Raw genomic sequence first — 12,177 nt, 5'->3', positions numbered from 1 at the left:
AGAGCCAGGTCCTGGCAACCTCCGCCGCCTCCTTCCCGCCTCCCTGACAGCGGGTCCATGAAGGCGCTGCAGCCAGCTCTTCTCCAGGGGCTCCGCCCCAGGTTAGGTTAGGCGGGGACTGTCGGTGGCTCCGTGGCTGGAGTGTGGCACGTGGAAGACCCCGAATGGAGCGCCAGCCGCGGGGCAACAGGACCTGCCGGTGCTGCTCACACAGCTTCTAATGGCAGCACCGAGCTGCGTGGCCGTGATGATGGTGAAGATTAAAGAAACGTGCTCCACTTGTCTCAGCCAAAAAACATGGTCGCTGGTGTCGGGGTCAGGAGCTGGCCTCCCAAGGCACAGCCGCTATCAGAAATTGTCGCCACCCCCTGCCATCCTGGAGGGCAGATAGCACATGCTTCTGCGGCTGCCCAGCCTGCGCCCACCATACCATCGCCTGGGCCAAAGCATGGGGGGCGCGAGGGGCGGGGAGGCCCTGAAGAGCTCTGGGCCTCAGCAGAGCGTCTGTTAGCACCTAGAGGCCAGCAGAAGCGGAAAAACTGCTACGGGGGGGCGCCTGCTGGGCAGAGGGGAACCTGCTGGGCAGAGGGGTGCCTGCTGGGCAGAGGGGAACCTGCTGGGCCGAGGGGCACCTGCTGGGCAGAGGGGAACCTGCTGGGCAGAGGGGAACCTGCTGGGCAGAGGGGCGCCTGCTGGGGCAGTGGGGCGCCTGCTGGGCAGAGGGGAACCTGCTGGGCAGAGGGGAACTGCTGGGCAGAGGGGCGCCTGCTGGGGCAGAGGGGCGCCTGCTGGGCAGAGGGGAACCTGCTGGGGCAGAGGGGAACTGCTGGGCAGAGGGGAACTGCTGGGCAGAGGGGCGCCTGCTGGGGCAGTGGGGTGCCTGCTGGGCAGAGGGGCACCTGCTGGGGCAGAGGGGAACTGCTGGGGCAGAGGGGAACTGCTGGGCAGAGGGGAACTGCTGGGCAGAGGGGAACCTGCTGGGGCAGAGGGGAACCTGCTGGGGCAGAGGGGAACTGCTGGGCAGAGGGGAACTGCTGGGCAGAGGGGAACTGCTGGGCAGAGGGGAACCTGCTGGGGCAGTGGGGTGCCTGCTGGGCAGAGGGGAACTGCTGGGCAGAGGGGAACTGCTGGGCAGAGGGGAACCTGCTGGGGCAGAGGGGAACTGCTGGGCAGAGGGGAACCTGCTGGGGCAGAGGGGAACCTGCTGGGGCAGAGGGGAACTGCTGGGCAGAGGGGAACTGCTGGGCAGAGGGGCGCCTGCTGGGGCAGTGGGGAACCTGCTGGGCAGAGGGGAACTGCTGGGGCAGAGGGGAACTGCTGGGCAGAGGGGAACTGCTGGGCAGAGGGGAACCTGCTGGGGCAGAGGGGAACTGCTGGGCAGAGGGGAACCTGCTGGGGCAGAGGGGAACCTGCTGGGGCAGAGGGGAACCTGCTGGGGCAGAGGGGAACTGCTGGGCAGAGGGGAACTGCTGGGCAGAGGGGAACCTGCTGGGGCAGAGGGGAACTGCTGGGCAGAGGGGAACCTGCTGGGGCAGAGGTGAACTGCTGGGCAGAGGGGAACTGCTGGGCAGAGGGGAACTGCTGGGCAGAGGGGAACCTGCTGGGGCAGAGGGGAACTGCTGGGGCAGAGGGGAACCTGCTGGGGCAGAGGGGAACTGCTGGGCAGAGGCCCTCAATCCCAAACTCGTCTTGCCAGTTCCCTTCCCCAGGGACACAGTTCCTAAGACTCTCTGTTTGGTTATGAGTCTGAGCACAGGGCGACTGGCCACAGGGAGCCCCGCTGGGAGGAGGGGCAGGCAACCTGGAAGACGGGGGAAGGGTCCTGAGTGTGGTTGTGAGCTCTGTGGGCACCGTCTCCTGCAGCTGTGCTCTGCACGGAGGTGTATGGCATGTGTGCGTGTGTGTGTGTGCATGTATGTGCGCGGGCAAGTGCTCCCATGGCTCTACGTCTGTCTGTGCATATGTTGTATGCGGTTAAGTGGGTGCTGGTGCAGCTTTGGGATGTTCTGGGTGGGGCTGTGGTATGTCCTGTGGCCCTGGAGGATCAGCAGTGACCCCGCCTGGTCACCCGTGTCTGTCCCACAGGGATCCCCCCAGCTAGTGGCACCGGGACCCTCCAGATCTACCTCATCGATATCAATGATAACGCCCCCGAGCTGCTCCCCAAGGAGGCGCAGATCTGCGAGAAGCCCAGCCTGGACACCATCAACATCACAGCAGCCGACGCCGACATCGACCCCAACGTTGGCCCCTACGTCTTTGAGCTGCCCTTTGTTCCCGCCGCTGTGCGGAAGAACTGGACCATCACCCGCTTAAATGGTGAGCCTCACCCAGGCACCCGGAGAATCAGACTGAGTCTGCGGTGCAGCCCCCAGGGGCCCGTCACCCGGGAAGGCGGGCAGCAGGGAGGGGAGCTGGCCCCACAAGAGGGGTACCTGGCCTCGCCTGTAGGAGTCCCTATGAGGCTGGGGCCCCGCTGTGCTCCAGTGCTCAGCCACGCCCAGTCCTAGGCTCTCACTGTGTCAACGATCCCAGCGTCCCAGCGTGAACATCCTTGCAGCTGACCCCCGACCAATATATTTCCTGGGAGTGGGCTCATAGAGAAGGTGCCGGAATTCTGAGTTCTGCTAGCGTTGTGCAATGTGTCTAGAAAGGTGACACAATTTCCAGTTTCACTAGATGTGCAGGAGTGGGCTGGTCCCCAAGCCTCACCAACACGGAGTATTACTGTTTGAAAACCACTTTCTGATTTCTTAACCCAAATCATTGTTTCATTTGTATTTCTTAACTAGTGGTGGACATTCTTTCATACTAGAGGCCCGGTGCACAAAATTCGTGCGGGGGGGGGGGGCAGGTGTCCCTGGGCCCAGCCTGCACCCTCTCCAATCTGGGACCCCTCAGGGGATGTCCAACTGCCGGTTTAGGCCCGATCCCTGTGAAGACATTCCTCTCGCAATCCAGGACCACTGGCTCCTAACCACTCACCTGCCTCACCCCCAACTGCCCTCCCCTGCCACCCTGATCTCGCCCCCAACTGCCCTCCCCTGCCACCCTGATCTCACCCCCAACTGCCCTTCCCTGCCAGCCTGACACCCCTAACCCCCTGCCAGCCTGATCTTGCCCCTAACTGCCTCTGCTTTGGCCCCCACAACCATGGCTTTGTCCGGAAGAAAGTCGGACATCCAAAGATGGCCGGTTGACCCAGTCTAATTAGCATATTACCCTTTTACTAGTATAGATATTTATTGGCACTTTTTGTTTCTTCTGTTAACTGTCTGCTCAGTGCCCCACCTATTTTTCTCTGAGGTTTTTGCTTTATAGTTGATTTGGTCAAATTCCTCATATAGTAAGGAGATAGTTCTTCATCCCACGTGTTCAGTGTCTTTTCTTGAATTGCCAGTGTCTTTTACCTTCGTGGTAAGATGTAGTGTGTGTATGTGCATGCATGTGCTGGTACATGATTACACCTGTGTATGTGTGTGTGCTCATACATGAGTATACTTGTGCGTGTGAATTATATGCTTGTGTGTGAGTATACATGTGTGTGCATGTATATGTATTGTGTGCTTGTACATGAGTATATCTGTGTGTGTGCATGTGTGTGGTTATACATGTGTATAGCTGTATGTGTATGCATGTGCTTGTACATGATTATACCTGTGTATGTGTGTGTGCTCATGCATGAGTATACCTGTGTGTGCATTATATGCTTGTATGTGAGTATACCTGTGTGTGCATGTATGTGGTTATACATGCGTATATCTGTATGTGTATGTGTGTGCTTGTACATGAGTATACCTGTGTATGCATGTGCATGTGTGTGGTTATACATGAGTAATGTGGGTGTGCATTGTGTGCTTGTTCATGAGTACACATGTGTGTGCATGAGTGTGCTTGTACACATTTATACCTGTATATGTATGCATGTGCTTATACGTGAGTATAGCTGTGTGTGTGTGCTTGTATATGAGTATACCTGTGTATGTGTGTGCTTGTACCTGTGTATACCGGTATATTATGTGTGTGCTTGTACATGAGTATACTTGAGTATTCCTGTGTATGTGTGTGCATTTATGTGATTATACATGAGTATACCTGTGTGTGCATTGTGTGCTTGTACATGAGTACACGTGTGTTTGTACATGTGTATACCTGTATATGTATGTGTGTGCTTGTACATGAGTATAGCTGTGTGTGTGCTTGTACACGAGTATACCAGTATATTATGTGTGTGCTTGTACATGAGTATACTTGAGTATACCTGTGTATGTGTGTGCTTGTACATGAGTATACCTGTGTATGTGTGTGTGTGTATAAGAGTATACCTTTATATGTGTGGGCCTGTACATGAGTATACCTGTGTATATATGTGCTTGTACATGAGTATATCTGTGTACATGTGCTTGTACATGAGTATACCTGTGTGTGTGTGCTTGTACATGAGTATGCCTGTGTATGTGTGTGTGTTTGTACAAGAGTATACCTGTGTATATATGTGCTTGTACATGAGTATATCTGTGTGCATATGCTTGTACATGAGTATACCTGTGTATGTATGTGCTTGTACATGAGTATACCTGTGTGTGTGTGCTTGTACATGAGTATGCCTGTGTATGTGTGTGTGTTTGTACAAGAGTATACCTTTATATGTGTGTGCTTGTACATGAGTATACCTGTGTGTATGTGCCTGTCCATGAGTATACCTGTGTATGTATGTGCTTGTACATGAGTATACCTGTGTGCATGTGCTTGTACATGAGTATACCTATGTATGTGTGTGTGCTTGTACATGAGTACACCTGTGTATGTATATGCGTGTGTGCCTGTACATGAGTATGCTCGTGTGTGTGTGTGTGTGTGTGTGTGTGTGCCACACAGACTGAGAGTTTCATGCTGTCAGATTCAGTCTTTCCTTCAGAAGTTGTGCTCAGGAAGGAGGGCCGGGTGTTCACTAACAAAGCGCATGCTGTTGCTTCGTGCCAGGCGACTACGCCCAGCTCAGCTTGCGCATCCTGTACCTGGAGGCGGGAGTGTACGATGTCCCCATCATGGTCACAGACTCTGGGAACCCCCCCCTGTCCAACACGTCCATCATCAAAGTCAAGGTGTGCCCATGCGACGAGAACGGCGACTGCACCACCATTGGCGCGGTGGCGGCAGCTGGCCTGGGCACAGGTGCCATCGTGGCCATCCTCGTCTGCATCGTCATCCTGCTGAGTGAGTACGGCCGAGCACTGCAGGCGCACACCACCCAGGGTTGTCCGGGAGTAGGCGAAGCCTGGGTGGGCCCTGCAGCCCATATCTCCCCACCTCTCCCAACCCCCAGGGACCTTTCAGAAAGCCCGTTGAACCGGTCTGTGTGATCGCAGGCACGCTCATGAGCATGCATGCATCCCAGCACGTTCACATGGGCTGTCCATGCGCATATGTGTGTACATGGCTCTGCATGCATGCACATGCATATCCACATGTGGACGTGCACAGCGTGTACACAACAGGCAGCAATATGCACACTCTCACAGGTGCACAGCCCACCCATATTCGTCCCAGTGCACACATGTGCATAACATGCTCACACAGGTGCACATAACACATGGTGCTTGCCCGCACACATGCACACACACCCCTGCTCATGGCGCCCCCAAACCCCACAGCCATGGTCCTGCTGTTCGTCGGGTGGATGAAGCGGCGGGAGAAGGAGCGCCACACAAAGCAGCTCCTCATCGACCCGGAGGACGATGTGCGTGACAACATCCTCAAGTACGACGAGGAGGGCGGCGGCGAGGAAGACCAGGTGAGGCGGCCGTGCGGCCGTGGTCATGGGGAAGGCGGCCGTGTCTAGTGAGGACAGCAGAGCCCTCTTCGCCAGCGGGGCCTCTCTGCCCGTGTTTCCATGCACTTGCACCGCTGCCTCCCCGAGGGGATCCCGCCTCGGCTCTGGGTCCCCCCACCCTGCTCCCTGCGCCCCAGGGGCTGGGAAGGACAGACCTGTGTGCCAGGGCTGTGGGGTGACCAGGAGCTGCCTGGTTGGACCCTGCGCTCACCACAGCCATTTTGGGAGTCGGGGCAAGTCCTTACCCCACTAAAGCTTCCTGTCCCCGCCCAGAACAAGGGTGACAGCAGCCCTAGCTCGGGGTGTTCTGAGGAACAGAGGAGGAACGTGTGAGGGAGTGGAGCAGCATGGGCAGCGGGGTCCCCTGTGGGCCCATTAGGCCAGTGAAGGCAGCCAGGGGCACAGGCCCCCCGCGTGCCTTCAGGACAATCAGGGTCTGGACGGAGAGGAGGTGGGCGTTATGGGAAGGCGACCAGGGGAGGGAATAGGACAGTGGATTTCGCTGGCGCCCTGCCTGCTGCCCGCCGAGCCTCCCCCTGACTCCTCTTGGCCCGCCCAGGACTATGACCTCAGCCAGCTGCAGCAGCCGGAGGCCACGGAGCACGTGCTGAGCACGGCGGCCGGGGTGCGGCGGGTGGACGAGCGGCCGGCGGGCACCGAGCCCCTGTACCCGGTCAGGCCTGTGGTGCCCCACCCAGGGGACATCGGAGACTTCATCACCGAGGTGGGTGCCCAGGCAGTGGGGAGGCCCGAGCAGGGCCCCTCCTAACGGTGAAACCCTGTTAACACAGACAACCTACAGCGGTGCCCTCTGCACTGGGCCCTGGGGTGCGGGGAGAAGGCTGAGCCCCACCCTCAGCACCCGGTGAGGGGCCTACTCCCCTGCCCTCATTTCTGACTGCATTTTCAGGGGGGCTGGCTGCACTCACACCCCCAGAATCTGACTTGGGGAGACGTTATTGAAACGTGGGGGCTCAGGTAAAAGCAGAGACTGTGCAGGACAGCCCCCAACGCAGGCCGCGTCCCAGCAAGAGAGGCTCCCACACCTGCCCAGAAGTTCACTCGGCTTAGGCAGCGCTCGCTGGCTCCCATGTAATAAAAGTTTTAAAACGCCCGAAAGTAGGCCCTCCCCAATCCATGTTTTTAAAGTTTCCTTGTTTTATTTTTGTTGCAGTCTAAATTATTTTTTGTATTCTTTATTGTTGAAAGTATTACATATGTCCCCTTTTCTCCCGCTGTCCTCTCCCAGCCACCCCCGTCCCTCAGCCCTGGCCTTCCCCCCGCCCCCCCCCCGGCCATTGTCTGTGTCCATTGATTGTGCTTATATGCAAACAAGTGGGTCTCTTCCCCCTCTGCCCCCCCTCCAACCCACCCTCCCTTACCTTCCCTCTGAGGTTTGAAGGTCTGTTTGATATTTCTCTGTCTCTGGATCTATTTTTGTTCATCAGTTTATGTTGTTCATTATAATCCACAAATGAGTGAGATCATGTGATACTTATCCTTCTCCAACTGGCTTATTTCGCTTAGCATAATGCTCTCCAGGTCCACCCATGCTGTTATGAATGGTAAGAGTTATTTCTTTTTACAGCAGCATAGTATTCCATTGTGTAGATGTACCACTGTCTTTTAATCCACTCATCTGCTGAGGGGCACTTAGGCTGTTTCCAGATCTTAGCTGTTGTAAATTGTGCTGCTATGAACATAGGGGTGCATACATACTTTCTGATTGGTGTTTCTGATTTCTTGGGAAGTATTCCTAGAAGTGGGATCACTGGGTCAAATGGCAGTTCCATATTTAATTTTTTTAGGAAACTCCATACTGTTCTCCACAGTGGCTGCACCAGTCTGCATTCCCACCAGAGTGCACTAGGGTTCTCTTTTTCCACATTCTCACCAGCACTTGTCATTGGTTGATTTGTTGATGGTAGCCATCCTGACAGGTGTGAGGTGATACCTATTTACTGTTGTTTTGATTTGCATCTCTCGGATGATTAGTGACTTTGAGCGTTTTTCCAATTCACTTTTGAATAATTCTTCCAGGAATAAAAATGGACACACTACCGACTATTCAGTGCTGAATGGTCGTAAGGGTTGGGCAGTGAGGCATCAGCCAGCCAGTGAGCACCGTGGACATGTGGGCCACCCTGCTGGGGACCTCCCAGAGCTAGGTTAGACCCCGCACCTCCAAGCTGTCCCAGCCACGGGCAAGGGGGGAGGGCTGCTCCAATGGTCACCATCAGCCAGTCAGCCAGCCACACTCAAGGACAGAGGGTAGCACCTGGCGGGGCTCCAGCCACACTTGCAACATCGCCAGCTTTTGTTCATGGGGATAGTTAACTTCAAACCTCTGACTCTGGCCAGCTCAGGTGCACATTCCATGTGACAATGATCATGGACTCAAGACCCACAGGCCTCCCTGGAGGGACTGAACTCCAGTCACAGCCCCACCAAGCCATTGCCCCAGACAGCCACGGCCCCACCAAGCCATTGACCCAGACAGCCACGGCCCCACCAAGCCATTGCCCCACATAGCCACGGCCCCACACAGCCAAAGCCCCACACAGCCACAGCCCCACCCAACCACAGCCCCACCAGCCACAGCCCCACACAGCCACGGCCCCACACAGCCACGGCCCCACACAGCCAAAGCCCCACACAGCCACGGCCCCACACAGCCAAAGCCCCACACAGCCACAGCCCCACCCAACCACAGCCCCACCAAGCCACAGCCCCACACAGCCACAGCCCCACCCAACCACAGCCCCACACAGCCACAGCCCCACACAGCCATGGCCCCACCAAGCCATTGCCCCACACAGCCACGGCCCCACATAGCCACGGCCCCACACAGCCACGGCCCCACACAGCCATTGCCCCACACAGCCATGGCCCCACACAGCCACGGCCCCACACAGCCATGGCCCCACACAGCCATGGCCCCACACAGCCATGGCCCCACACAGCCACGGCCCCACCAAGCCATTGCCCCACACAGCCATGGCCCCACACAGCCACGGCCCCACCAAGCCATTGCCCCACACAGCCATGGCCCCACACAGCCACGGCCCCACCAAGCCATTGCCCCACACAGCCATTGCTCCACACAGCCACGGCCCCACACAGCCATGGCCCCACACAGCCACGGCCCCACACAGCCACGGCCCCACACAGCCATTGCTCCACACAGCCATGGCCCCACACAGCCACGGCCCCACCAAGCCATTGCCCCACACAGCCATTGCTCCACACAGCCATGGCCCCACACAGCCACAGGCCCATGTAGCCACAGCCCTGCCCATCCCCCCTACCTCATGCTAACATTGAGTTTTCCACTTCCAGCAGCTTCTGACCCTTCTCTGCTTGGTTATCTGAGATACCCTTTGGTTAAATGTAGGGAGCACTTATTGAGCACCTATGGTATGCAGGGCCCTATAGCTTTGCCTCCCCTAATCTTCTTCCTATTCCTGAGGCCGCAAACCCTCCACCCTAACCGTGTCTCATGACCCCCAGGGACTTAGAGCGGCAGACAACGACCCCACAGCGCCCCCCTACGACTCCCTGCTGGTCTTCGACTATGAAGGCAGCGGCTCCACCGCGGGCTCCGTCAGCTCCCTCAACTCATCCAGCTCCGGGGACCAAGACTACGATTACCTGAACGACTGGGGGCCCCGGTTCAAGAAGCTGGCGGACATGTACGGAGGTGGCGAGGACTGACCGACCTCTCCCCGGACCAAAGCCGGACCAGCACTCGGAGGGACAGACGGACAGACAGAGGAGCAGGACTGGGGAGGCCGCTGGTCCTCCCGACTCCCCGCAGACACGTCATTTAGTGGTGCGCTAGGGGGTCTCCCCGCCCCAGCCCCCCAACATTGAGCTGTCTGGCATGAACACTTCTCGCCGCCGCCCATCACGGGAGCTGACAGTCCCTAAAGGAAGCGAGAGGCACTGGGTCCTGACTTGATCTTAGAACAGAAGCGCTGCTTAAAAAAAAAAAAGTGCCTTTTGGTACATGTATCAGTTTCCCTCAAACTCAGGAGTGACTGAAGCAGGCAGACCAAGCCCCCACCCCAGCCCCAGCACCTACCCCAGCTCCTCCTGGCTCCGAAGGCACCGGTTTAGGAATCAGGAGAATGTGTCTCTTTATTTTTTAGGCCTTTTATGAAGGAAAAAAGTGGGTGACTCGCTTGACAAAATTTATAGAGAAAACATAGTTTGGGATCCAAATCCCAACAGCTCAAGTGTTGCCTCATGCAGCCTGGGTCTCCTGGACCCCTTGGGGTGCCTGAGGCCAGGGGGGCAGGGAGCCCAGCTTCGGCTCCTGTGGCTGTGTTCCCCGGGCACGCCAGAGCCCGTGACCAAAACTGCTGTGTGAGCATGGCTTTCACTGTGGCCTGGCCGTGTCCCCCCCTCCCAAAATGCTTAAATAACTGGGGCGGGTGAGGTTCCAGGGGCCATCTCTGTCCTTGGCTGTCTCCCCGGGTGTCCCTGGTCAACCATTAGGCTCCCCCACCCTGAACACCAGCCAGGCTCCCACTGCCTTTGGTCCAGGAAAGTATTGTGTCCCAAGAAGCCACAGCCCAAACCAGCCAGCATCTCACCAACCATGGCCTGAGCCCTCCTCCCCTCCAGACCAAACCTTGTCACAGGCCCAGCGAGCACCCACAGCACAGCCCAGACCGCGGCCATGCCCGGGGCTGTGCGGACTCCAAGGCCGAGGCAGCCTCTGTCCCTGCCCCACCCTGCGCGGCCAGAGCTCTCACTTGCTGAGCGGCATGGATGGCTGGGACCTGCTTGGAATGTCCTGAGATGCAGCTGGGTGGCACCTGCTGGAGACAGCAGCCCATCTCTCCTCTGGACCAGGCCACGCCCAGCAGCTGAAACTGCCCTGCGAGTACCAGTCTGGCTCAATCCAGAGGCTGGGGAGTCGGTTCTGCAGGATGGACAGTGACGGGCGGTGTTCCAGGGCCCTGGGGAGACCCCGGCTGCAGTCACGCTGAGTGAGAAGCAGCCCCTGGGGCACCCCGAATGTGAAGGCGCCTCCGGCCGGCAGGAGACAGGCACCCACAAGGGGGACCCTTGTGCTTGGTCCACCTCAGGCTCCCCGAGGAAGGGGGAAGGGTGCCACTGGCCTGGGCAGGACTTGGCATCAGGGCCCCCTGGGGGAGGGGAGTCCCAGCTGACCAAGGACAAGGAAACTGGCCTGCTCCTGGGAACAGGGAGGAACCTGGGGAAGTTGGGGTGCAGCAAGGCAAGTGTTCCCCCTTCTCCATCTGGGGTCCTTGAGTCATTCCTCCTCCTAGGGCCTGTCCCCGTTCATGGTCACCCTCTTTTCAGAACAGCTTTGGTCTTGAAGGTGAACTTGAGTGCTCATGGGCATGTCCCCATTGGACATCAGGGTTCTTCCCCAAACCACACTCATCACCAACTCCATCCATTCTCCCAGAGCCGAGCTGGGCTGCAGCTGCAGCCTGTCCCACGAAGGGCTGTGTAGGCTCTGTCCCTGACCCGTCCCTGGCTGCCCAGGGAGGGAGGTCACTGTGTCACAAGCTGGAAGTCAGGGGGTGACCTTCCAAGGGGAGGGGACCAGGCCCCCAGTCCTGAGCCTGGCTATGCAGAGTGTCGGGTCGGGGAGAGAATTGGTCCTGCAGCGTGGCCACGCGAGAGCGTGGTGGTGGGGTCAGGGCTGGTAGGAAGTGAGCTGGGATGTTGTTTTTGTTTCTTTGGGGAAAGTGCATCCTTCAGGCGACGTGCTAGGTGTGACTGTGGCTCTCCAGCTGAGGCAGCTGTGGGCCCCTCTCTCCAGCCGAGTCCTCCTGGGCCCCCAGGGGTTCACCTCAGGGATGGCGGTGCCCAGCCAGCCCAGGACTCAGCAGCCCGTGCACCGACCCACCCCTCCTTGTTCACCCTTCCTGTCCCTCTGCCCCGAGGTGGATGTCCGTCTCATGTGCCTCCTTCCGGCTCCTTCCCCTCCCCCTGCCTCTTGTTACTGCCAGGCCCCTGGTTCATTTTGCCTAAATCCTGCAGGCTGAGGCTGCAGCAGCCTGCTGGGGACGTCACAGGGGCCTTCCCATGCCTGTCCCTGCTCCCAGACAGCGGGACAGCTGTGCCCTCTCCCTCCCAACCCGGCAGCCCCTGGGGGCCAAAGAAAGATGTGCCAACCCCCTCCCAGATCCAGATCCACGCTGGAACTCTTCTGAGGCCAACGAGTTAGCATTAGCTAAGCGTACAATCGGTGTCGAACGTCTTATGGCGTGTCCATGACCAGGGAGCTGGCCTGGGCCCAGACTCAGCCATGGCAAAGAGCTGGGGCGTGGCTGGGTACTGGGGGAGTTTTGTTCTGTGAG

At 58.1% G+C, this 12,177-nt stretch overlaps 1 protein-coding gene across 1 annotated transcript in view; it reads left to right on the top strand.

Moving 5' to 3' along the window:
- CDH4 (cadherin 4) overlaps nt 1–10,242 on the top strand; it is a 341,583-nt gene extending 331,341 nt beyond the window's left edge. Inside the window, exons 12-16 of the mRNA XM_059705157.1 lie at nt 2,086–2,319; nt 4,984–5,217; nt 5,655–5,794; nt 6,393–6,557; nt 9,344–10,242. Of these exons, the coding sequence (XP_059561140.1) occupies nt 2,086–2,319; nt 4,984–5,217; nt 5,655–5,794; nt 6,393–6,557; nt 9,344–9,547 (977 nt within the window). The 3' untranslated portion in view covers nt 9,548–10,242. The remainder of the gene's footprint in view (nt 1–2,085; nt 2,320–4,983; nt 5,218–5,654; nt 5,795–6,392; nt 6,558–9,343) is intronic.
- Nucleotides 10,243–12,177: the final 1,935 nt, after the last annotated feature.

This window comes from Myotis daubentonii, chromosome 8, assembly GCF_963259705.1.
Source record: "Myotis daubentonii chromosome 8, mMyoDau2.1, whole genome shotgun sequence".
NCBI classification, from domain to species: Eukaryota; Metazoa; Chordata; class Mammalia; order Chiroptera; family Vespertilionidae; genus Myotis; species Myotis daubentonii.
The sequence above is the reverse complement of the archived record's forward strand: the minus strand, read 5'-3'. Positions and strand labels throughout refer to the sequence as shown.